Source organism: Manis javanica, chromosome 10 (assembly GCF_040802235.1).
Source record: "Manis javanica isolate MJ-LG chromosome 10, MJ_LKY, whole genome shotgun sequence".
NCBI classification, from domain to species: domain Eukaryota; kingdom Metazoa; phylum Chordata; class Mammalia; order Pholidota; family Manidae; genus Manis; species Manis javanica.
Genome location: NC_133165.1, coordinates 25,348,711 through 25,374,868, shown reverse-complemented (window position 1 = coordinate 25,374,868; position 26,158 = coordinate 25,348,711). Strand labels below are relative to the sequence as shown.

At 54.4% G+C, this 26,158-nt stretch overlaps 2 protein-coding genes across 8 annotated transcripts in view; one reads left to right on the top strand and one right to left on the bottom strand.

Annotated features, from left to right (window-relative positions):
- The window catches only part of CHLSN (cholesin), a 122,142-nt gene that overhangs the window by 60,738 nt on the left and 35,246 nt on the right, over positions 1-26,158 (top strand). Inside the window, exon 1 of one of the 6 annotated variants that reach the window (XM_037008837.2) lies at positions 22,871-24,750. The exons of the other annotated variants lie outside the window; for them this stretch is intronic. Within the exon in view, the coding sequence (XP_036864732.1) occupies positions 24,709-24,750 (42 nt within the window). The 5' untranslated portion in view covers positions 22,871-24,708. Of the gene's footprint in view, positions 1-22,870; positions 24,751-26,158 lie in introns of those variants that run through there. 6 annotated transcript variants of the gene reach the window in all.
- Positions 4,047-25,047, bottom strand: GPR146 (G protein-coupled receptor 146). 2 transcript variants are annotated; one of them, XM_073214920.1, is made up of 2 exons: positions 25,027-25,047; positions 4,047-5,567 (listed from the first exon to the last, which is right to left on the bottom strand). In XM_073214920.1, the coding sequence occupies exon 2, from the start codon at positions 5,547-5,549 to the stop codon at positions 4,548-4,550; it is 1,002 nt and encodes a 333-aa protein (XP_073071021.1). In that variant the 5' UTR covers positions 5,550-5,567; positions 25,027-25,047; the 3' UTR covers positions 4,047-4,547. The 2 variants fall into 2 exon arrangements, with proteins under 2 accessions (XP_073071021.1, XP_017511842.1); XM_017656353.3 differs by lacking the exon at positions 25,027-25,047 and adding an exon at positions 17,544-17,899.

The window sequence follows — 26,158 nt, the reverse complement described above, 5'->3', positions numbered from 1 at the left end:
TGGAAAGTGGGGTTAATTCGGAGGGTGGCTCTCAGTCACATATTGTCTTGCTGACGCCTAACAGCTCAGCACTGTCTGTCTGGAAGCATCTGTGTGTTGGCATCTCATTTCAGAGGCTAACAATGCTGATGGCAGGCAGCCGGGATGTCCCTGTGTGAGACGGGCATAATGTCCACAAGAGGGAAGGAAGTGCCCAGGTTTTTAAGTGACTGGTTTGAGGAGTTCTGGCAAATGCATACACCTGTGTAACCAACACCCCAGCCAAGATACGGGATGTCTCCATCATTCTAGAAAGCTCTCTTGTGGCCCCCTCCCTGTTTCACCCCTACTCCATGTGTGGTCTCATATGCTTTCTGCCAGGGTCCCTGTTCCTGTCCCAGAATCTGTGTGAGCTGGTCCCAGAGTGGGCACTTGGATTCGGAGCTTTGCAGCTCCCCCCTGTGCCACGCTGCGGGCCAGTTTGCTTAGCTCATCACCTGCTGGCAGAGAAATGGGTCAAATCTACTTTGGGGATGATGTGGTTATCCTCGAATGTGTGGAGTTTTCTTCTGATATGTACAGAACTTGAGGCAAGCAGATGCAGCCAGTCAGGCAGATTTACCATTAAATTGAGAAAGCCCCCAGATTCTCTACCTGACTTCAAACTCAAGAACTTGACATGTAATTCAACTTAATTTGCCCCGATTTAACCTTTGTCAAGGGCTTTTTATAAATAAGGAACAAATATTTGATTCCTTAACTTATCTGCCACAATTAGCAATATATCCAATTTCCCACAATAAATTTTATAATGTAAATGAAGTAAACCCATTACTCACCTTTTGGAATTGTAAGTAATGGATGGTGCATGGCAAGGTAGATGAGTTTTTGTGGATTAACAAAAATATTAAGATGTGTTGATAGCAAAATTAATGTCTTCGGAATGTAAATTTTGAAAAACTTAAAACATCTTGCAAACTCTTTGGAAGAAATACAGGACTGGTTGATTAAAAAATAGTAGGATTGAGTTCACAACCTATCTTGGCTTTTTCCAAATAGCTCCTCTTTCTTCTCTGAGTAGCTCAAAATTTTTAACATTCTTTTTGCGACACTCAAAAGTAAGGGAAACACAGGCGATGTTGGGGTCATCCAAGGTGACCTTAGCCCAGGTCTGTGGATGAACAGGTGTTGAATAGGAAGTCAGCACTGGGGCGCATGGGGCTGGTGGCAGAATGAAGTCTGTGGGCTTACTCCTGGGGAAGATCCAGGAATGCAGCGTAAGCAGTGGGAGGGCCTCAGAGGGGAGGAGGGTTTGCAGTGACCAGGCTAGCCCAGGACCATGCTCCACCAGGGAGAGCTGGCCTGCTTTCAGCATGTTCACCTGCAGAGTTAGGTGTCAGGACAGGGGCAGGCAGAAGAACACAGGACTTCCCCAGTAGGCCCCTCCCAGGCAGGCCCTCAGGGACACCAGAAACTGGTCAGTTGTCAACCAAAGCCTTTGAGATACTGAAAAAGAAGGGATTTTAGGCCCCTCTGGGAAGAACAGTGGGGCTGAGGGACCAGGCAGCAGAGACCGTGTGCTGCTTGGATCTGTGACTTCAGGATTTACCCCTTTCCTGTCCTGATGCAGAGAGCAGAGAGGGTAAGCAAGGAAAGGGGTCTTTTTATTTTAAACATACCACCAGCATCGCAAGCCACCCCACCTGCCAGTTCCCGTGTCCCCTGGTGATCCAGGAGCCAGGCTGTGCATGGGGCCCCGTGACTACAGCACAAGCTAAACCACGGTGGCATGAGCAAGTCTTATGTCTGCCGTGCCAGGCTTGTGCCGCAGCCCCTCAGCAGCACCTGGGTTTCCACATGGGGTCACAGCCACGGGAACCAGGCCGTGCAGCCCTGACCTCATGCCTTAGGGACAGACTGTCTGCAGGGCAATGTGCTCAAGGAGGGTCCAGCCTGAGGCTTGCAGGATTTGAAGGGCACTCCTGGCACCTGACCTGGAGCAGCCGTGTGGAAAGTAGAAGCCGCACATTTGCCAGCAGAGGCTGCCCAGGTGTGCTCTGACCCAGCCTGCAGTTTGCTGGCAAGGGAGCCGGCAGGCTCCATGGAACCATCCCGCGGAGTGTTTTCTTGGTTCTGTAGAGGCTGACTCTTAACTCGGTCACACTGTGTGCGGGGTGACATGTTCTGCAGGTGGTAACATAGTGGCAACTAACTTAGGCTGTATCTCAAGAGACTCTGGCCAAACCAGTGACTTCCCTTGTAGAGTACCACAGAAAGAGCCCTCCATTTCCCTGGGGCCAGAAGTGTCAGAATTCAGTTCTCAGGTGGTCAGAGTGAATGGGTCAGTGTATCTGATATGGGGCTGATACCCAAAATACGCTTAGAACCCTGACAGCAGCAAAGAATCTGGTCACAAAGGGCAGAGGGTCTGAGCAAACACTCCCACAGAAGACACACAGAGGCCAGCATGCGTGTGAAAAGGGGCTCCATGCCATAGTCATCGGGGCATGCAGATCAGAGCCACGGTGAGGTCCCTCACACCAGCCAGGGTGCAGCTATCAGCAAGACAAAGGGTCGGTGTTGGCGAGGACGTGGGGAAAGGGGCCCTGTACACTGCTGGTGTGTAGCCACCGCAGGGAGCAGTGTGGGGACACCTCAGAAAGCTGAGGGAAAAACCCTAATGATCCAGCAATTCCACTTCTGGGTATTTATCTGAAGGAAATACAGCCACAGACTCTTATAACAACAGGTACACCCCCATGTTGGCTACAGCATTATTCACAATAGCCAAGATACAAAGCAACCTAAGTGCTATATCATCAGTGGCTAGCTGGTGAAGATGTGGTACACGTACACAATGGAATATTAGCCTGAGTCAGAATGAAACCCTGCCATTTACAACAAGGGTGTGGACCTAGAGGGTGTACAGTGGGTGAGATCTGCCAGACAGAGAAACATACTGAATGATCTCAGTGTAGAATCTCAACAAGAAAACACGGTCATGGACCAGGGAACAGACTGGTGGTTGCCGGGGGTGCAGGGAAACAGGGAAAGGGGATCAAAGGTAAAAAGAAAAATATAGTACATTGCTGAGCAACAACAAAACAGCAATTTTTTTCAGATGCACAAACCTAAGAACAGGATGAGAGCTACCAGATCACCAGTTCCAGGTCAAGTATTTTCCTCTTCAACCGAGTATTATAAGAAGACTCACATTGAGAATAAGCTGTATTTAAGGGATGTCCAAGCTCACACTCTCCCTTCAGCAAACACCGTGTGCTGGTCTGTGCCTGGCGTCTGCATGCCTTGTATATGGCAGGCCATGGCGGGTGGGGCAGCACCCCTAATCACACCTCTCTTCCAAAAAATACCTCAGACCACTTCACACTTGCCATACTTGAAAAGTAATCTGTTTTTAAAGGGTCTGGGGACAGGAGTTGCTGGCCTGTAACTGAACCATAAGGCATGGGGTGGGGGCAAGCGGGTGGCTCGGCCCATTTCCACAGGTGAAGGGGATGTTTGCAGCAGGAGGAGCAGTGGAAGGATTGGGTGTTTGGGCTCTGCCCCCCCTGGGGCTGCCGTCCAGCTCACACCAGCTACTGCCCCACTGAGCAGGCCAGTCAGTAGGGAGCTGATGGTTGCAAGAGGGCGTTTTTGCCTGGGGGGGCCCTGGGGCCAGACACGGCCCCTCCCCCTTCCCTGGCAGCCCCTCCAGGTTCTATGTCAGGTGAGATGTCCCAACGGCAGTTGTCTTCAGTTTATTTATATTCTCTGGTTTTGTGTGCACTTTAGGAAGTTAATTTAGGACAGAGCCATACTGCAAAAGGCCAACTGGTGTCACCTGGGAGGGGAGTAGATAAGGAGAGAGCCAACCTCTGTGCCACTTCACTGCTCCTTGCTTCAAACCTGCCACGCTGACTGTCCTCTCTCTGAAGCACTTAAGCTCTGCAGCCTCAGCCCGCATGCCTGCATCTACCACGCGCACACTCAGCACCCTCCCGCCCACCTGCTACGTGTGCTCTGGGTGCCACTCCTTCATTTCAGTACTTTTCTAACACTTGTGACTCTTCTACCAAATGTCTCTTTTTATAAACAAAAATAAAATAAGGTGGGAATCAAGTATTTTAACAATGCAGAGTATAAATACTGGCTTTAAATTTTCATTGCTTCATTAGAAAGTCTGGTGTTGAAAGTCCGTGGGTGGTCTAGGGTGTGGACCTGACTGGTGTGTGTGCAGGGAAGACCTATGCACACAGAGGGGCTGACACGTGCCTGCACACCCCACACAGCATGGCCTTGGCCTGATGGTGGTCTTTTTTGGAGAAACACAGACAACTGCAGGAGAACATGTCACCGCCTCCTGCTCAGTGCATCTCCTGGGAGAGCTGGGAGCATGTGAGGGACAAGGTGCAATACGTCCACTGCAGTCACTTGCCTCACCTACCAGGTGGTGAGCCCCAGCCTCAGGCTTGACCGCAGAACTTCCCCCAGGGTGTGCGCCCCCAGACACTTCTGCCAGCCAGCTGAAGCAGGTGGTAATGGCACCTGCAGGGCCGGCACTCAGGCCTCTATGCCGTCACCTGCTGTAGAGCCGCCTGGTTAGGGGGACAGCTCTGATGCCCACAGTGCATTTTCTTCACCAGCCGCCGGAGTTTGCTAGGGAATTCCCTGTTGATGTGGCGGTAGAGCAGCGGCATTGCAGAGCTGCTGGAAAAGGCCAGGAGTCGGGACAAGTCCTTGGCGAAGAGCAGTGTCCCCAAGGCATGCCCATCAATGGGCTTCCCCCTCGAGGTGAGGATCGTGTGCCCCAGGAGGGTCAGGTAGTGAGGTGTCCAGAGCCCAAACTGCATGCACACGGTGGCCACCAGAAGTCTGTGCACTGAGGGGTCCAGCCTCCCTGCATCCTGGTCGAGGGGCGTGTCCTCCTTCTGGATCCGAGAGATGAGCACGAGAGCATAGAGCATGGCCACGGTGGGCACTAGGTACCCGATGAACACCATGATGGCATCTGCAGCCTCCGTGTCCTGCATCTTGGAACATTCGGCAATCCTGGCGGCAACATGGCTGCAGATGTAGAAGAGCAGGGAGGAGAAGCTGGTGAGCAGGGCCCCACCCCAGATGAAGCCGCACACATGCCTGGTGTTGTAGACGCTGGACATGTAGGTGCGTGGCAGAGCACGCTCAATGTAGCAGTCCAGGCTGAGCAGGGCCGTGGAGTACATGGTCACCAGGGAGGCCACATTGAACAGCACCAGCACTGTGATGTGGGCCTCGCTGCTAAAGCCCCACAGGGCCCACGCAGAGGCTGTGGGGCCCAGCAGGTGCATGGGTGCCAGGATGCTGAGAACCAGGCCTGCCATGGCCATGTTCACAAAGTAGACGTCGGGCATGGTCATGCTGCTCTGTTCATGCAGGTTTGCCAGAACCAGCAGGGCGTTGCAGCCCAAGCCAACCGGGACACCAACAGCCAGATAGAGCAGGGAGAAGGCGGACAGGACCAGGTGGAGGTGCTGGCAGAGTTGCTGGCCCTCACCCCCGGCTGTGCCATTGAGCAGGCTGCAGCTCCACATGGTGGGGGCTCGGCAGGGCTGTGGGAAAAGGCAGCAGAAAGTTAGTTGTTTCCTCGGTCTGAGCCTTGGGCCTGTAGATCCTTCCAAAGTGCGGAGTGGCCAGGAGGAGAGCCCTGCTCCTTCTCCAGTGCAGGGCAGACAGGCACTGCCGGCCTTTCCAGGAAAGACCCTGCCCTGAGCTTGTTTCTGCCGAGGCCCATTTGCCATCACTAGACCTGAGCTAGCCTTGTGCCAGCACGGTACTGTGGCTGCAGTAACCTTCACAGCCACATGGGGCCACCCTGACCTGGGAAATTTATCCAGGATGCCCTGGGGCTGTGATCTGGCCAGAAGCCCTCAGGGTGGGACCCGGGGAGGCCAGCCTGGAGTCCAGAGAGGACTGTAGTCCTGACTCTCCTGTTCCCACTATGCTGGCCCCCCAGCCGTCCTCAGTTTCAGCTTCTTTACTGAAAGGTGTTACTAGAAAGGCAAACCACCCACAGGCAGGCAGGTCAGCCCCCAGGGCTCCTGTGCAGTAACTGGGGGGTTGTGACGTACTCCCAGGCTTTTCTGGGACAGGTAGCCCCTCGGCCGTGTCAGAAAGACCTTGGTGGAGGGAGGGGTGGGCCTGGGGCCTGGGCCATCTTGGTGTGAACTCTGCCTTTCTGCCAAGGGGACAGGTCAGAGCCCTCCAGCACACATTCCTGTCTCTCTGCATCCACCTAGGCCCTTCCTAGTGAGTGTAAGGGGACTCTCTCTGCCCCACCCTCGGCACCTATATCTGGTGGCTAGAAACCTGCCCTGTTGCTCCTACCAGCTGGTAGCACCAGAACTCTGGCCCACCAGCTTCCTGGGCAGGTATGTGACTGCTACATGGTGCTCTGTATCCTGTACTGAGCTGGGAGAGCAGGAAGTTTGTGTCTGGGGAGGCTGGGGACCCCACCTTTTGAAGAGCTGCTCTTCTGTGAGCTGTGTGGCCCTCGGGTCTGGAAACCTGAGGAGCCAGGTGTATGTGGGACACCCAGGGCCTCATCCTCCCCAGGAGTGGACAAGCTCTGGGAGCTCCAACCCTGCCACCCAGCCCCTCCCTCCCCATCCCGGCCTTGAGTGGGCAGCTGTCCGTTGCCGTAGCATGTGGGATGCTGGTCCATGGCTAGTGTAAGGAATCAGTGAGATTCGCAGGTGGAGCCATGATGTAAAGAAGGAACAGAGGTTCTTGAGCAGTGTAACCATTCTTTGGGGAAAACCTTATGTTCACCCAAATGCAGTTTGGCACACCCAGCTCTCTCAGAACAAGGAAAGAAAACTTGTCAGGCAAGCACAAAAGCAGACGTTTGCTTCCCAGGCTTGGGGCACAGTGAGGAGCCAGCTCTGGTGGTGCTGTCTCTGAGTAGGAGGAAGCCTGGTGTGGGAGAGGCGTGGTCATCTGTGATCTGTGTGAAGTCAGCTTGTCCCTCATACCTGCAACAAACTCACCCTCTGCCATGTGCTGGCCAATACATTGGGTCGGGACTCATAATGAAGGAAAGGAAGGGACGTTGGATGCCCCATGCCAGGGTGTGGCTGCCTGAGTCCACAGCACCTGACCATGAGGCAGTGGCACGTGAATTCCTGTCCAGACGGAGGCCACGGAGCAGGCAGGAATGTTCTGCAGTCCTAATGAATGCCATCCAGCAGCCTGAGACGATTTGTGGCCAGTGGAAAGATGCTCAGTCAGGCCAGCGTGGGTGAAGCCTGCCTGTCTCTGCCCATACATGCTGTCGTGTCACTTTCAGAAGGTAATATCACCCATAGCACTGACACTGGTCTTTGAAGCCACAGAGCTCCTCAGCCTCTGGCCCTGGTGGGGTGCTCTGTACCCCAGGGGCAAGGTCCAGGGTGGGGGCAGGTGGCCTGCTACAGAACACCCTCGGGTCCAGTGTGAGCCCCTCCTTGGTACTGGTTCTACGGGAAGCTGTGGTCTCTAGTCAGCTGGGCAATGGTCCCTATTGTATCATCACTTAGCTGACTGAAACAGCTCTTTCCTTTTCTCCTGCCTGTCCGTCCCCAGTACCTCCGGTTGCAGGTGTGTGAATGCTGACTTCCCTCCCATGTGTCCTGCCTGCTGAGCTGTGGCTTTGGTAGTAAAGTGGAGTCCACAGCTGTGGAGCTTGTCTTTCTGCTGACCTCAGTGGCCTCGAGTCCCCAGGGACCCCTATGCATTCTCGCGGCCATTGCAGAGGTGTCTCACCCTGGAGCATTTCCCCCTGACCTGGCCTGCATTCCATCCAAGGCCCCTTAATGTCTGCCCATAATATCCCCAGCCATTCCTATTCCCAAGCGTGTTCATATAGGGACAAGAGAGAAGGAAGGCCCTCCACAATCCTCAGGACAGGTGCTGAACCGCCAGTCACCTTCCAGTGAGAAAGGCCAGCCATATGGTCTGCACCACTGCCAGGCAGGCTGGGTTCCCAGGAGGCCCCGCTCTGGGTCCCACAAGCCTGATCACTCTGCCAGCTTCCCTGCAGGCAGCATTCAGCTCTATGGTCCCACCTGGCCCAGTTTCCTCCCTGGTCTAGCTACCAGCAGCCCCTTACCTCATGGCACCCTGTTTCTCTGCCCACACTGCAGACCCTGTCAGCATGCAGCCTACATGCAGGTGCCACCAGAACCCCAGAGAGTCCGAGTTTCTCTGGACATCCTGGGGTCCTGATCAGCTGCCCGCACAGCATGGGTTTCCTGTGCGTGTGTGAGCTCACTGCTGCCCCCGTGGAAGAACACCAGTTGTTTCACCTCCAGTGAGTTACAAGTTTCTGCCTCTCCTGGCAGGCTCAGCGGCGCCTCCCTATCTCTGTTTACAGCCAGTTTCAAGAAACTCGGGGTTATTCCTGGGGGGGCCATTGGTAGGTCCTACCAGACGGGCGCTCCCTCCCTCCCACTGGCTCAAGAGAGGGCTGCGCCCGGGGCCTGGGTTTCCCCTCTCCTGCTGGCACCCCACCTGGCAAGGCTTTGATACTTGGGGTGGAAGGCGGCACCTCGGGTTCCTTGTTTTCCTTGAGGAAGTCAGCCATGCAGATGCCCATGTGCTGAAGCTGCGGACGAAGCAGGGGTCTCGGCCGGGCCTGCTGGACGGTGGCGAGGCTGTGCTCACTGCAGCACCAGCACCCAGGGTGCTTTGCAGGATGAGCAGTGTGTCCTGATAGGGCTGCAGGGTGTGGCGTTGCACGTGAAAGGTTCTGGCAGCCGCAGGGCCGGTGCATCTGGGCGGCCTGTTGCTCTCCACCTGGGTCCCTGGCCACGGCTGCCGAGCCTGTGCCCACACTGACCCCCAGGGAAGCGTGGGCACCCTGGCATGCAGTCGACGTGTTCTCGGGAAACCACTGTGCCGAGTAAACTGCGTAGAATCCCTTCCTGGCCCATGTGCTTGTCTGGCCTGTCTCGCGCTGGCTAGCCGGCCATGTGTGTTTGAATCGGCCCTAACACGTGGAAGAGGACAAGGTGGCTGCCGGCACTGGGTTTCGATTAAAAATGGGCCTGACTTTGACTTACTGACAGCTTATAAAAACAGAATTTATAAAACTCTGTGTCATAAGGTGGGGCTGGCATCTGTGTGTGGCTTTCTCCCAGGTCTGAGAGGAGAACTACAATTTCCAGGGCAGATTGCAGGCCTGAAGCCCCTGTGTCCAGGCAGCCAGCAGTAACACCCATTGCTCTCTTGCTCTGGTGTTCTTGCCGGGGTGCCAGCATCCCCAAGTGTCAGAGGTCTTGGGAGCTCGTGGTACTACTGGATGGGGCTGCACCCTTTACAAATACGGCATCCAGCTGGCATTTCCTAAAGTCGGGTGTGTTCAGTCTTGTCCATGTGAGCTTGCAGGGTGAGAGGCAAGGAGGCATGGGCCAGGGACAGGCCAGGGACACCACTGCATGGAGAGGATGTGTTACTGGAACACAGCCCTGCCTGCTCCAGGCCGGCTCCTTGCCTTTCCAGCTGGGTGCTGCTGAGGTGGAGCCTGCTTTGCCTGCCTCAGGCTGTCAGGTGCAGCACCGATGAACAAGGAGTTGGCAGGCGTGCTCTGCACTGGGGCTCAGCCTGCTGGCCACCAGTGCCAGTGCATCTGTTGAGTGCAGTGGTGGTGTGGGTAGCCAGTGAAAGCATATCTGGCTGGGAGGTGTATTGCTACCAGGGTTCACAGTAGTGGTGACAGGACTGCTTCACCCTGGGCATCTGCTCAGCGGGGAGCAGGCCTGAGGGTGGGCTGTGCCCTGGGCTGGAAGCTGCTGGTTCTCTCATCACAACTTAGGTGTCTAAAGTGCATGGGCAGGACGCCCTGCCCTGTCCAGGTGCCAGTTGCTCCTGCAGGATGGCCACTGCCTGTCGCTCTGCACCCATGACCCGGGCAGCCCTGGGCACAGGCCCTGCCCGCATACTTACTGTTTCCTTGTGTTAACTCCTGGGCTTCTGTCCACTCTGGTTTTGCAAGTCTAGGAACCTGGGAACTGCCTGAGGCCGTATGGGGAAGAGGTGGGCCTGAGAACAGTGGTTTGGCTCCCACCCTCACGTTAGCTGAGCTCTGTTCCTTCCTTCCAGGAAGGCCCTTTGTGCTCAGAGATGGCAGCCCCTGGCTGGGGGCTGGGCCCATTTTCTCCAGCACCACCATGGCTGGCTGTGTGCGGAGCACTCTGCGTCCTGCCAGGGTTCATTTTGAGAGCTGCCGCATTCTCCCCATGTGGCAGGATTCGTAATCTGACTTCCAGGAGCCCCTCAGCCAAAGGGGTCGTTGGCAGAGCCTCTGCCCTCACACCACTGCTCTGCTGCCTTGTGCTGGCTGGCCTGGCCACCCCTTTCCCATTCTCGCCATGCCACCCCCACGATCCCTGCAGGAGGGGCACCCACTGGCAGTGTCTGCCCAGGCCCTTGTCACACCCACAGCAGTGGCTTTGCTGACAGCCACTTCATTGGATGAGACACCAGGGCTGTCCTTATCCCCCATCCTCCCGCCTTTCCTGCAGGGCTGCACCCAGGATCCCTCCGTGACCCCCGCTTCTGCCAGCCCAACTGTGTCTCCTTGGCTACATCCTGGTTCTGTCCCTGATCAGGGTCCCAGCCTCTTCCCAGGGTGGCTTTTCTGAGCCAGAGCCCCACCCCCTGCCCCCATACCCTCGGGTTCCTGGCCAACACAGGTCTGTGGGTGCTTCTCCACAGTGCATGCAGCGTGTTACCTGGGGAGCCAGGCCTGCAGACCAGCCTTGGTCCATGGAGCAAGGACACACCTAGCTGGGAGGTGTATTGTTACCTAGGTTCACAGTAATGGTGGCAGGTCTGCTCCACCCTGGGCATCTGCTCAGCTGGGGGTGGGCTGTAGGGGTCCCTGTGCATCTGGAGGCTGGCCTGTTCCTGTCAAGCACTGGGCACCTTGGCTTGGAAAGGAGTGGGAGGTGGCTCTCCAGGCAGGGACCACACATGTGCCTGGGGTTGCCCAGGATGTGTTTCTTATGAAGCATTCGTTATTGATGTAAAGGTAACTCACATGCCTCCTTTCTTTGAGGGTTCTTGTTGGGCTTCCTGATCAGTCTCAAAGAGAAGGCCTATACATGAGGACAGGGCCAGCTTTCGAGTGCCCAATCCAGGCATGGCTGGGGTGGGACAGGCATGACCAGTCCTGTTCCATTGGAATAGAGAGGCTTCCACAGCTTCAGGGCAGGTCAGTTCCAGGCCTGTGGGTCCAGCAGTAGACAGGAGAGAGGAGAGCAGACAGTGGCCCCCTGCAAACAGGCTGGAGCCCAGCCTGGGCTGAATAGACAGACAGCCCCCACTGTGGGGTGAGCCCCTAAGCTGACTTGAAACATAACCCCTGTACACTTAACACAGCTGCCCAGGGCCTTTCTTCTTCCCTCATGTGTGGCTGCCGGCACCTCACAGAAAGGGCAGCCTTTGGAGAGGCGGGAAGTCAAAAATGATGTTTTCATATGGGAGAATCTGAGGAGCAGGAAGCAAGCCCGAGTCCTGAGGCAGGAGGCTGGCTATGTGATGGGAAAGTGCTCAGAACTCCCAGCCCACATGCTGCTCATGGGGCACTGAAGGCTGTGGGAAGCCTTTAAACAGAGCTGGGACCCTCTGTCCTGTGGCGCAGAGGGGTCGCCTCTTGGACTCCAGCAGCTTACCCTTTATAGAAAAGCTACGCTGTGGTCTCAAGGCCAGCATTTTGTGATTCGGAAGGCTAGTAACCCATTTGTGGCATCTAGTGCTGAGGCACTACCACCCGGCCCTCTGCTGGCTTGTGGTGTGGCCTCAGCAGGGTGGGTGAGGCCTGATTCATGCCGAGGACCATGGGCCCAGCTGGTGGGTGCACGGTGCTGGTTTTGTCTCTGAGCATCCTGAGTGTTAGAAAAAGCCTAAAACCTAAATGTGATTTATTCCCACCAGGACGTTTAAACATTTTAACAGTAAGGTATTAACAAAGGGCCACATGGTGGAAAATATGCCAGGATGCTGCTCAGGCTGAGAGTTGGGCAGGGGCAGGGGGGTGGAATTGGTAAGAGCCTGGCTCTACCTGTTTGAGTTTTTTAAACCTACCAATGAAATTAAGACAAATGTTAAGAGAAGACCCAATGTGGATATAATTGGCTTAGACTACCCGGGAAAGAATGTGAACCCTGTAGTACTCAGCCAATGAGGAGCCAGGGGAGGGACTCGCGCACTAAGGAATATCTTACTTGGCTCCAAGGGCCTCAGGTGTGTCTGCTCACCAGATACCCGATCTTGCAAGACCGTCATTAAAGCCTTGCTCCACTCTTCTCTGTCTCTGTGTCCACTTACTGAGCTGGGACCAGTGAGTGTGTTTCTCACATAAGGGAAGGGGGCCCTTTGGGGCTCCATGTCACGTCCCAGTTTCTAAGCATATAGATGTTTGCAGAGCCCTCTCTTTCCCGGGACTCCTGGCCAGCACCTGTGTGTTTTCAGCTAGATGACACTCATTACCAAAGCTCTTGTGAATAAGAGAAAAGCAGTTTTCTTCCAAGACCCCTCTGGCTCCAAAAATTATTTTTCAAGAAGATGCTCATCCAGACCTGCCAATTTCTAACCCCGGGAAGGCTGTCATCTGCCTCTTGTCATCCTACCTTGTGGCCTGGGCTGGGGCTCCCTCTGTTTGCTGGGTTGGGAAGCTCTTCAGCAGGGCTATCCGCACACCTTGGGGGCACTGAGGAGCTCCCTGCCAGGCTCGGGCATGGAGGAGCTGCACAGGCTGTGGAGGAGAGCCCAAAGATGGCTGACTCCCAGGCTGCTAGGCCTGCTGCATGACCTCAGGTGAAGGTAGAGGGGCCTGGCACTGGCTCCAGCAGCTCTCCTTGCTGGCTTGGAAATCTGGGGAAGCACCACCTGTCCCAGATGGCTCCCTGCTCTGCTCCAGGGCTTTGGTGTCTGCTGCCTCCGTAGGAGCTCATCGCACAGCCTTTAGGCCCCAGCCAGCATGCTCAGCTCCAGCCTTGCTGGCTCCTTGCCAGTCCCCACTGCAGCACCGGTGGCTGACCTGTGAGTCAGCATGCTGGGCAGCGAAGGGACTGCAGTACACGGGCTTGGAGTGGAGGCCTGCTGGGGGATAGCCAGGCCACAGGAAAGGTGAGGGGCTCAGGGCCCAAGGATCCCTGAAAGGGAGGGGCTGGGGGGTGCCAAGCAGCAGCGAGTGCCTGAGCTTGTAGTGGCCAACCCTGGGGGTGCAGTGGGACAGACAGGGACAGGTGCACAGCGGCCATCATCCCAGCGGTGTTCCGGGCCTGGGAGTGCACGTCACAGGACCCACAGCAGCAAGCTGTGTGGGACTAGACTGCACCGCTCCTGCAGAGCTCTCTTACTCACCCTGGCCTGAGGACTCCTTGGCCACACAAGGGAGCTTTAAAACGGGAGCTCCCTGATAAACGCAGCTGCTTTCATGGAGCTCGTGCCCTGCAGGCTGCAGCTGGCACAGAGGTGGTGACAACCAGAATTGTTCCCAAGTGCTATGAGGTGCCCTGAGCTTTTTGGGGTCTCTGTGGTTAGGATTCAGCTCTGCAGCCAGACTGCCAGGACTGGAGCCCTTCTCACTGCTTACCAGCCATGTGGCTTAGGTTAGGCAGGTCCCTTACTATCTTGGTTTCCTCGGTTTAGGAAATCATCAGGAGATGTGGGAAGGTTGAATAAACCCAGCCATAGACAGCACAAAAGGGTGGGCCTCAGCCAGTCCCAGGTGTTGGGCACCTTTACCCCCTCTTCCCACATGTTAAATGCAGAGGAAGCTGCTCTGAGAACTTTCACCCAGAAACTCTGTCAGCTGTCACATGGGAAAGGGAAGCCCATGGGGAGGGAGGGTGAGGAGGGGGGCACAGCTGCAAGCTGAATGCCATTCTCCCAAGGGAGCACCACCCTCGAGAGTGCATGCTGAGGGCCTCACACCCTGTGCCACACACGGTCAGGTCATAGAGACTTTGCACGGCTGAAGGTCTCTGTGGTCAGAGGGCCTTGGGAACAAGACAAGCAGGGGACGCCTGGTGTTGCACTAGCATGAAATTGGGGTGCAGACATGTGCTTCCCTCACCTGAGTGCACAGAGTGCAAAGGAAGGGGGCAGGCAAGACAGAGCGCTGGTTATGGCTGAGAACACACTGGGCACTGCCCTCCCTAGTGACCTCCTTCGGCCTGCTGAGACCTGGGCCCCTTCTCTTCACTCACCGCTAGTGCTGGGCCTGCTATCCGAGGCATTTGGATGTAAGAGCATCTTTCTCTGCCTTTTTGAAAAAGAGCCCAAAATGGTATAAACCAGCCCCTCAAAACGAATGTCTGTAAACAGCTAAAATGAACTTAGCTGAAATCCAGGGCTAAAGTAAATAGTGATCTCCATGGAAATGGGGCACCAGAAGTTGGGGGTCAGTCATGTTAGGTTCTCCCTGGGAGCCCTGTGTGTGCGTGCACCAGCGTGACAGTGCATGCACAGTGGTAGAGGCCTGGGGGAGGCCCACTTGGTTTCCCAGCATCTTTCCTGTTTCCGTGCGAACCCCTTGCCTCATATGCCCTTTTCTGCCTCTCCTCGTCCACCTGGCAACAGTAACCACTCTTGGAGTTTTATATGGGGTATTAGCCCCTCTCTGACCATTGTCTCCGCCACACGCCTCCTGGGTACTGAGAGCCGCCTGCAGCCCAGCAGGCTTGTCTGGGGAGGAGGATGCATTAGGTGACGTCAAAGGCTCTCCCCAAGGGGAGCAGTGGAACTGCCCTGAGTTGACGGGACAGTGGGGGTGGGGAAGCCCCTCTGATGCTGCGGATACCTAGAGGAGGGCGCAGACCTGTGGGCGGCACAGCCGACAGCCCCCTGCCCACGGATCTTCTCTGTACAGTAAGCCTCAACTTCAGATAAATGTTCTGGAACAATCAAAATGCTTTGAAATGACTCCTGAGTGTTTATTTCCTTTTGTGTTAATGGGCAGAGGCTTTAGCTGCAATTAACATCCAGCTGGTAGGAGCCAGACTCTCTGGAAAGGCTGATGTTTTCAATGCAGAGAGCTTATGCATGCTGATTCCTGTCACCAACTGCCTTCCCTGGCATGATAAGAACCATTCTTACATGGATTCGTGGCTTTGGTTTTACAGCCTTTTGCTGTCTGCATCTCTGAAAACTGCAGGGTGGTGAGAGTGAGCCCCGCAACCTCCCTCAGAGGCACAAACAAAGAGCTGCCTCTCTCCACGGAGAGCGTGGGCCTGTTTGCTGGCTCAGGAAGGGCTGTGGGGACTGAGACCAAGCAGTGGGACGGGTGCCTGTGCAGGGCCCTGGGCTTCCCTCCCCGGAAGAGGGGACATGTTTTGTCATAGAGTAGTGGCTGCTAGGCCTTTGTCCTCTGATGGACTGGGTTTGAAGCTAACGCTTCTTCCAGGTGCAACAGGCCTGGGGGGAAAGGCAGCGAGACTCACTCAGAAACAAGGGCCTGACTGCAGGCAGGTCCCGTCTCCATTTCAGACTCTGGGCAGGCCTCACACCTCCTCAGGCTCCCAGATGCACCCCAGCTTTTACCTAGGTGTGCCCTCACATGAGGGCCTGCTCGGAACCACAGAGCAGATCTTATCCTGCCAGGTATTTTTGTCACAATTGCTCTCTCAGTTTGCTGGGTTCTAATTAAAACTGTGAAACTCCTGGGTGTGCCCCACGGCATGTGTGGGATGAGAGAGACCCAGGGTGGACCTGCTGAGGGACATACAGGACATCTGGCCCACTTCCCCATCGCTTTGTTAACTTGAGGGCATTGTGTTTGCGAGGGAGGGTCTCAGGACTGAGCTCTGCTTCTTGGCAGCATCACATTTTGGCGTCTCAGAGAGAAAATTCACATTTTTACTCTCTAGGTTGAGTCCCCTCTGTTCTCTGATGCCAGGTGATGGTTTGGGTCTAGGACCTGATGCTGCCCAGTCTTGAAAGTGGCTTTAGCCTTAAAAGACAGCCGGGAGCGTGTCTTTAAGCCGTGGGCGTGACTGGGAAACACTATTTATAGCATTAGGAGCATGATTCTGTTGTGTGCACTACACAGTGATTCCCCAAGAGGTTGCTCCAGGCGGCAGGTAGTTTTCAGGTTTCCACAGGACATCCAGGGGTTGTCAGAGGCATATGGCTCCTGGAGCCCCTCTCCCTGCAGCCCACTCCTGGGCCCAGAAAGTAGTAAGGCCCTCTTCCAGCTTCAGTCTCACAAACATGCTCCCAGCCAGGTAGGGTACGTGTCATTACACCAGTTTTCACATCCTAACCTAGAACCCTATATGTGCCCCATTAAGTGGATGGACCCTGCTTTTATCATCATCAGCCAACCAGGGGTTTGGAGTTGCAGGGACACCAAGTCAGCATTGACATTGCATTCTGCCCTAAAGCTGTGTCCCCATCTTCAGTAGAGGCACACCTGGACCCTTGCCAAAGGCCTCTTGGCCATGTGTGGCCCTGGGCGTTGGCCTTTACTACCTCTGTTCCAGCTTCCTGTGACAGAACACACCAAACAGAAGCTACAACCGCTAAAAGCCAGGGATCTCTAGAGACCTTCTGCATTCAGGAAGATGCCAGAGGCTTTGGTTTGGAGAGCTGGACTCTACGGCTGTTCCTGAAGGAGCTCTGTAGTGAGTGTGAGCGTCACGTGGCATGATTGCTGATGGTGCTTCTTTCCACTGTCAGGGTGCCCCAGTTACAAGTGTCTGGTCACCATTATGCTTGAGCAGTCTGCAACACGGCCAGAGCTGTCTTATTCCTACTCTTGTATTTACAGAGACCTGTAAAGCCAGCTTCTGGCCCCTCTGCTAATGAGTGCTGGCCTTGGCCAGATGCTGCAGGTAGGCAGAAAGGACGTGTCCTGGCATTCAAGAAAAGGAGCTGGTTTTATAAAGGTGGAAAATGGCGATCGCAAGCAATAAAGTGGAGATCAGAGGGTCAGAGGTGCTCTGGACACCTAGGTAGAGCCACCCTCCGACTCCCCACTGTGCTCTGCGAGGCGCTCCAACCACCGCGCAGAGGGCTAAGTGACCGTAGGCTAACTTGGTACTGCGTTTCTTGCTGCTAGCAGAATGGGTGTCCAGAGGCTGGGGAGCATTGCCCTTCTCTAAAGTTTTGAGAGTGTTTCCCTGCCCAGGGGATTTTGTAGCTTTATCAGGTGTCCAAGACAACTAACAACAGACTTGACATCTCCACTTAGACACAGTTCCAGAACGTACTAAAATTTTGCAATCATGAGGGGACAAAGGCTATAACCATGGTGACCCGGGAGAACACAGCCCCCCCACAGGACACGGGAGGAATCAGCGGTGCTTCTGACCGCCTGCACTCCGACAGGCGAATGACCGCAGGGCAGTGGCCGCGGTCTGGCTGTGGGGTTGGGTGGCCGGTGGCGGCTCCATTAATGGGCAGGGGACAACGCCCCCACCCCAAGGGGGCAGCGCCGCGGACATCTCTCCCCACCTCCCAAGAGGACAGCGCCCCGGCCCCAAGGGGGCAGCGCCTGGGCGGGACCGAGGAAGCCAACCCCGCGCTCGGCACGCACTCACCGGGTCGCTGGGCCTGGGGCACGCAGTCGCCGCCTCGCGCAATTCGGGGCCGGAGGAGGCGGTGGGGCGCACAGCGCGCAGCGCGGGCCTGTGTACACACGTGACCGCCGCTCCGCCCGGCAGGCCCCGCCTCCGGCTCGGCAGCCCCGCCCCCGTCTGGACTAGACTCCGGCCGGGGCGCGCCTGTGTCCGGAGGTCGCTGTGAGGGTGGCGGCCCCCCAGGGCGCGCGTTCTTGCTGAGTCAGGGGCGCGCTAATCTGTCCGCGCACACCCGCCACCGCCTCGCTTCCGTGGGTAATCGGGGCCGCCCGATGCACCTGCTCCCCTTGCCAGCGAGCTTGCTGTTCCCGTGTTCACCCTCTGCTTCCTGTTGATAGGAGTTTCTTTGTAAACTCAACTGGCCGCAGGAAAACCACTTAAAGACTGCATTATTTGCAGCCTTGTTAGTCTCGTAGCTGTTATAAGTGTTGAGAAAGTTTAAAGAACAAGGTCATTTATTCTGTAATTCTTGCGGTGTAATACTGCCTTAAGCAGCACATTCTGGGGCAGAATCCAAAAACATTTCTTTCGAAAATTGCAGTACGCCAGTTGCAGTTTCATGTGTGAGCAGGGTTGAGTGGAGTAACAACGAGGATAGCAACAAGGCTGCCGCCCGTCCCAGGGACAGCTTCCCACCGCGGATTGGAAAGGGGACTCCGGGGGCACATGCCTGTGGCTGAGGGCAGGGCAGAGCCTCATTCTCTCCTGGACCCCCAGCAGCCCCTTGACCATTTTGTCATTACCTGAACTTCTCTGTCCCCCACCTTTGTAGTTGCAGTCTTTGTAATGGTGGGCTTTTGGCAATGGGCCACATTTGTCCCAAGGCCAAGACTGGTCACAGGTAGCCAGCACTGATGTCCGGCAGCCCAGGGGACTGACTCCGCCAGCTTGTGCTCCAGTTCCTCAGAACCTTTCGAGGCATGTGCTCCCATACTTCATCAAACCCAGGACACCCTTAGTGCTTCGTACACTGTTACTACGTGGACCACTGAAAAGAAAGCTCTGACAATTACATTCTGACCTGTCACTTGTAAGAAGCATCCTGACTTTAGAGATGTTCAAAGGAGGAACAGTGTGTCTTAGCATCAGTGAAATACGTATTTTCCTCATTTTAAATTTGATTGAGGCTCAAAAAATTTAAGCAACTTGCCCACCGTCATACAGCAGATACTAGAACCAGGATATGAATCTGGGGTCTTTGGCCCTAGATCAGGGCTTGGGACTGTGGGTTCTCCTAGCAATCTGCCTAAGTACTGCTACCTTCTCTGTGTGATTGGCCTCAGACCCCAGAGATCCTGGTCCGAGTCCCAGGAATGCCAGGCTTAAAGAAGTCTGCCCACAGGGTGCTCTGCAGCCAGTTGTAACCAGGGAAAGTGGACATTCAGCTCCACATAAGCCACTTAGTGCTTCCTCTGCCAAGTGGGCACACAGAGTTAGGAAGAGCAACTGACAGTTGGTGTGTGTCAGGGCCAGCCTCAAAGTGAGCCTGACCTGCAGCTGAACCGGAACCGGCATTCCATATCTGGGTAACGTAGGTATGCCCCAGAGGGCTGCAACTTGTACCTAGCTGAACCTTGCTGCTAGCTGCTCCCCATGTGGTCGACCACTCCTGTGCAAGACCTTGATGTCTGTGGGGACAGCACCACCATCCTGGGCAGACATGGGACTGGGGTGTAGGAACTGCGTGAAGCTGGGCCCTATCCCCGGGTTCCTGACTGCATCATAGTTTGGTGTTGAGTTTTAAAAACCGCGTGACTTGGCTTCTCCCTTTTGTTGCCAGTGGCGCTCCTGAACCCAGGCCTGTGCACTGCTGCCCTCTGCAGCCCAGTGCTCTGTGAGGCTAAGGGCATGCCTCTCCAGGGGTACAGAAACATCATTTTTGCCCTTTGCTTACCAGTCTTGAAGCTTGGCAGGTTTTCCTGTTATTTTGGCATGGCGTTTGGTAAGATCAGCTGCACTCTATATGAGGGGAACTCTGGACTGCTGGTCGGGGACTTGGCAGTGGCCTGCTCCAGAGTCTTTTGCATTTGGTCTTTCTCTTGGGGGTTGGGGAGGGTAACATGGAGGGTTACAGCTGCAGCTGCCCTAGCTAATAAGGGAAGATGATATTCCTTTTGAAAATGCACCTTCTTTTAGTAGTTCAGCGCCTATAGGGTAAGTTTGATCTTACGTGACATGCTGAGGGACAGGAATGTTTAATCTATGAGTTCTTGGGAGTCTGGTTTAGAGTAAGGTTATATATTTTGACCTCCCTGTGGCTCTGTTAATATAACAGTGTTCAGGGCCCCAGTACATTGTGGTAGACTGTGAAGAGCAAGCGTGGAGGGCTTGCTAAGTGACCACTTTCTGCCATAGAGGAGCCGGCGTCACTTGGAAGCCCTTGGTATCATTGTAAGGGATAGTTTCCCCCATGGCCATCTGGTTCATAGGTAGTGAAGAACTGGGGTGATAACAGTGGACACTTTTCAGCAGGATTGTTTTCTAGAAGCTGGAAATGTGGCAGAAAATGGTCATGGGGGTCTGATAGAATAGCAAGTTTTTTGACGCATGGAGATTTGCTTCAACAGGCCCCTTCCCAAGCAGTCACTATGCCCCCAAAGTCAAAGAACAACTGAATGTTACTAAAGGTGCTCCGCTCCAGTTATTATGTTTTTATCTATGTCTGTATTTTATACTATATACACATAAAATATATCTAATGTTAACCTTAAAAATAACAGCCAGATGTTTTCCCAGCAAAATGGGTTTATTTCCCAATGGCAGAGGGATTACAACTGGATTCCCCAAACCATGGGGAACTACAGGCAAGCCCCCTCACCCCCCTCCCACCGTCTACAGCGGAGGGGGAGCTGGGCGGGGCTGCTTTGCACAAGAGCCCATTGGAGGAGACCAGGAGTGGCAGCTTCCCATTGGCAGGGCTGTTGCCAGGGCAGAGGAAACCTTCCTCTCTGGGTAGCAAAGTGTGCTTCTTGGTGTGGGTCTGCAATTGCCAGACTGGTGGGCACAGAGCTGCCCCGCTGGCCTCCAACGGCCCCTCCCTCATCTCCCAGCATCATGTTGGAGCTGCTGCTGAAGGATTTGAATCTGGAAAAAGGGTGCCGTATGGGGTTCCATCTGAATCACTGGTGTGAGGGGACAATGGAAAAAGGCACAACTGTGGAATGCTAGGATTCACTAATTGTCAGCTTCTGCATACAGTGGAAGTTCTCCATGCCAACAAGAAGACAGGGAGTGACACAGGGAGCAGCACATTCCTGTGGTACCAAGACAGCCAGGTAGCTGGGTCTCTCCACCCTCCTTGTCTTCCCTGCTCCTGCTGGGATGCACACTTGCCCAGCAACTCCCATCACCAATAGAGGGAACCTGCTTCACTCTTTGGTGAACCTGGGGCTCAGTGACCAGGTAGCAAAGCACCCTTTCCTCAGCTGCCCTCACATGCTCAGCACCTTGTCCAGTGTGGAAGCCTGTTAGTCTGCTTCCAGAATTAGTGTGCTGCCCATAATTAGGAGCTCACATGCGTGTGATTCAGCATGGATGCAGTAAAGCTATGGTTAGGAGAAGAACGAGAATTTTTATTTGTCCTGGGAGTTTGTTTCTCTTCTTAAACCTTTAATCAGCGTTAAAAATAGTGCGCCTGCATGGGTGCCATCAGGTGAGAAATTGGGGCTCAACAGAGGTGAGACTTAGAACCTCACCCCCCTGTTTTGAGAGAAATCTTCTGCATCTGTGGATGTTTTGTTGCCCTTGTCTAGCTTAGATTAATACTTAGCTTATAGGCACACACCTGATTGTCTACATTTGCTTTCTTACAGCACTAAACTATGTTTTCTACCTTTATCTTGCATCTACCTACCACTTCAGCATTTTATTTAAAATAATAATAATAATAATAATAATAATAATAATAATAAGGGAGAAATGTGGGATTCACATATAAATCAAGTATAAAAATCAAATGAATATTCATATTTGACCTGATTGTTTATAGTTCATAATGCATGATCAAAACCGAAAGCTTCTGTGACGACTGCCCTTGTACTGTTCACCATATAAGAACTTATTCACTATGTAAGAATTTGTACACCATGTAAGAACTTGTTCATTGTGCTTCAGAAAATCCGAGACTGATGAGAATTAGACTTGGGGTGGATTAATGATTGTGCATTGAGTCCCCTGTACAGAATTTTATTGTTGTTAACCCTTAACAACCATTTGATCAATAAATATGAGAGATGCTCTCTCAAAAAATAAATGAATGAATGAATGAATGAATAATAAAAATAAAAATCATACCTGGATAAAAAATAAATAAATAAATAAATAAAATTAGTGCTCCTGGAAGCACTTCCTTGACAGAGTAGGGGTGGAGTGGGGTCGGTGCCTACACTGTTTTCTCAGCCTGCAGGGATGTCTTAGTTTCAGTGTCCCCATGCATTTGCTGGCCCTTGCCCTTAGGATGTGCACTGCTGTCTTTTGCCGAAGAAGCTCTGAGCGCAAAAGCCAGAGGCCAGCCATTCCCATAACAATGAAGGACCCCAGACCCCAGATCTGGCCAAGCTGAGTGGGGAATGCAGTCCATGATATGTCATTGTGTCCTGATGGAGGCATCAGAGATTGAGGGGGGGGCAGCATCCCAAGGATTAAACAAGATAGCATAAGTGAGAACACAGTACAGAGGCCATGGTAGTGTTGTCTAGCAGCTGTGTCTAGGGAGGTCTCTCCCTGCCTACCAGCTTAAACATCAAGCTGAACAGGGGAGGATTCTTGACTCTGAAGGAGAAAGAATTCTCTCATACAGGTAAGGAAGGAATTCATTAAAGCAAGAGTAATAGTGAATAGCAGCAGCCATGCAGGCTGCAGAGAACAAGGATAAGCAAAGAGAAGAAAGCATAGGACAGGTCCCCTGCCAACTTCTGAAGCCAGGATCACCTGGTGTCTAGTGTCCTCTGGAATCTTCACAGCATAGTAACTAAACCCCTATCACCCCAGGATTTGGGGTAGCCGCAGAGCACTGGATGGAGTGAGATTATGTTCTAGGAACTTCCCAAAGGCAAAGAAAGGAGATTTCGGGCAGGCTGTTACAGGACATGATTGTACAGCTGCAGTCCTGTCCAGGTCACCCAGGCGATGGTCAAGCCCAACTCAGAGATTTCAGTAGCCCTTTCCTACTTGGAAAGTAGAACTGAAGTAGGACAGAGTGAAGACATGCTTAAGTTTGGAGAAGAGAATGAAATAGAGTAACAAAGACACTACTAGAAGAGCACAGAAAGAAACACAATTATGAGCAGTGAGAAGTCTTTAATTAAGGCAAACAGTACCTTGAGGAAAGGGGAGTGCGGGCAACCTGAGAGAGGAGGTGTACTTAAGGGCTTAGGATTCTGTCTTTTAAGGCTCTTAAAAATGGGGCAAAGGGCAGGGGCAGGGGAGGTGCATAGGCTCGACGTGTGGTCTTATGATGTCTATCTCTGGTGAGGGACATTATGTCACCATCCATAGTCTTCTAGATAATTCTGTAAGATAAACTTAACACAAGAAATTTATTGATCCTGTTCTCCAAGGTAGTGGTTACCTTCAAGCAGTGGGGACATACCATTTAGGACTGCTCCCCCTGCCTTAAGATAGATTGTTGGCTAATTACCAAAAATATGTTAGAAATCATATACCTCCTAATTCCCTGATTTTTAAAATGGAATCTTAGCCTTAAGATAGAGCCCTTCCTGTTCTTACTATACTGTTTATATCTTGGCATTTTTTATCATAGGCAGGGAAAGTTCATCATGATGCTTGTCCATGTCCCTGCCCTACCTCAGTAGTGGCCAGGCATGTCCCCACCCTGCTCCCTGCCTTCTCTTCCTCCATCCAGCTCTGGTGAAGGTCTCTGCAGTCCCTAGGTGCCTGCCCCCACTGCCACTATTGCACAAACCTGTGTGTGAACCAGCCTACAGTAGAGGTGAAACGGCCAAGAGGAGAAACACAAAAGATGTAGTGTTAGCTCTGTGACCCTGGAGATCCTTATCAGGCTGGGCAGTTGGGACCCCACACCCACCAGCTGGTGCACAGTGGGCAGCAAAAGAAGAAACGGCATCTGGAGCATGCCTCAGTAGCCAGAGGAGAGAGTGTCCCAGACGCCTGCTGTCTGACCTTTGCCAGAGGTGCATGAGACAAACCCTCCCCCCACCAGAGCCACTGTTGGCCCTGGGGTGGATTTGATAGCCCCCTGCTGCTGGAGTGTGGTTTTTCTTTGAATCGTAAAATGGACCTGCAGTCTTGTCTTAGGGGAGGGAACTAGGCCCTAGAAGAGGTCTAAGGTGTTGGCGTGGTAGCTGTGGGCCTCCTTCCTTGCAGTAGTCCCTACTGAGGGCCTGCTATTTGCTGTAGATGTCACCACAGTGCTGAGCGCGCGCAGCACTGCCCTTGTGGAACTCACGGTCTGGGTGGGGTCTGAGCATTAACCGTGGACCACCGCGGGTGTATGTCACCACGGGAGGAAGTTCGAGGGGCCACGGTATGGGGAGGGGGCTCAGGAGGTGAAGCTGAAGTTTCCTCGAAGCAGACGATTGACTTAAGACCTGAAGGGAAGAGGAGTGCTCCAGGAAAAGGAAGAGCCGTTGGCCTGCAGAGGCCCTGTGGGGAGACAGCAGACGGGGCTCCTGGAAGCTAGGGTCCCCTTGCAGGTGGTGGTGTGGGGGCGGGGACAGCACTCAGGGCCAAAGCCTGCCGGTCAGAGTAGGCCTGTATTACGGTTGGAGAACAGGGTTGGGGGTGGGGGGAAGGGGTGTTGCACCAGGTGGCCTTCTGCCTCCCTTGTGGGGCAGCTGCTAGGGAGCCAGGGCACCGCAGACCCCTGAGCGTCGTCTCTGCGTGCCACTTGGCCGCCCAGCTGCGGACGGAGAAATTTCCCTGAGCCTCCGTTTCGTCTTCGAAACAACCTCGTTAGAGGGCTAGCCTGGCTCAACCGGCGCGTCTCCGCCGGCGACGGGCGTCTCCCGGGAGCCCGCGCAGGCCCGGGTGGGGACGGTGGCCGTGAGAGCGCGCCGAGGGCCCCGCCCACGGCGAGAGGGCCGGCGCGCGTGCGTCACTGCCCAGCCGGCTGGATCCGGTTCCAGCCGAGCCGGGCAGACCTGACATGCGCAGTGCGGGCGGGCGCCGGCGGTGGACGCGGAGATCGGTGTGCACTGGGACCGAGTTGGGCCGCGTGCGACGGTGACCCCGGGCCCCGAGGGCGGGCCGTCGCCTCCGGTGGCTGCCCGGCGCTCGCGGCCGCAGTACCGGGGCGGGGTGAGCCGTGAGCTGCTGCTGCGGTGGCGGCCCTGCCTGCCCGCGACGGCCGGGCGGTCCGAGAAGCGCTCGCGAGGCGAGCCGCGCAGGGTCCCCGCCTTGCCCTTGTGACGCTATGCGGCTGTGAGTAGCTGTTACTTGGCAGTGGGCCTTTGTAAAAACTTACCGCGTGCACGCTGGAGTGCCGGCGGTGTGGGAGAGGCCTGACCCACAGGTAGTTCCCCGGTGTGATGAAACCATCTTGAAAATCGCATTTCGCTGCCTGCGAGGTGGGCGGTGACGGTGTATTTGTCTGGGGCCTGCGGTTCCTCAGCGGGTAGCCAGTGCTGCGTTCTGCTGTGGTTTCCCTTAGCTCACACGTGCGGCCCCAGGCCCCGTTATCTAGGGGTGAAGGTGGGACAGGAAGGCCCCGGAGGACAGTTCAGCTCTGGGCATCCACTAAGTACCCAAAGTCACGAGTTCTCCAGACAGCACAGGGCGCCGCAGCTGCTGTAAACGGTCCGCAGATCACCAGCTTGAAATCTTGAGCCAAACCGTTGTTTTATTTGAGGGGAGCAAGTGCTGGCGTGTCTTCCCCAGCAGCTGAGGAGAGCGTGCAGAGGGAGATGTGTTTGCAGCTTTGGGTCATTAGGAATCTCGTCTTTATCAGGGTCATGAGTTCACTGATGATTTAAGTCAGGCACACCTGTCGGCTAATTTTTTGGAAGTTGCTGAGTAGTACGTTTTGTGTGTGTTAAATGTTATTTCTAGACTCTTTTACAACTCCAGGACTTAGTATTCCACTTAAGTCCATCTGCCGGCCAGAGCTGCATTTCCAGATTCCGGATGAAAAATAAAACGCAGCCTCAGTTCCTGGCCAGTTGCCTGTTTCACACAGGAAGTGGATGAAGGCCAATCAAAGTCCGGTTAGGAAGGAGATGGGCGTGGCTGGTGACCTGCAGAGCTCCCTGCCTCAGAAGCAGGGCTGTGACTGACTACAAGTCATCACTTGTGCCTAGAAGCCATAATGGTGACGTTCCCCATCTGGCTGTTGACCCCGCATAATGCACTTGTGCTCCAAGCCTTTGTGTCGTGCTAGTAACGGAAGAAACAGGGAGGGCTGTAAATCACAGTATGCATATGCCTCAAATCAGATGAGGGCCTACGCGTGGATACCCAAAGACCACATGTAGGGGAGCTGCCCAAGGCCTGTTTGCTTCCTGGGATATGGGTGAAATCAGCCCAGAGGCTCAACTGAGATTCTGGGGGACAGTGAGGGCCAGTGGCACAGATGATGGGGCTTGATGGCCTTTGGCATC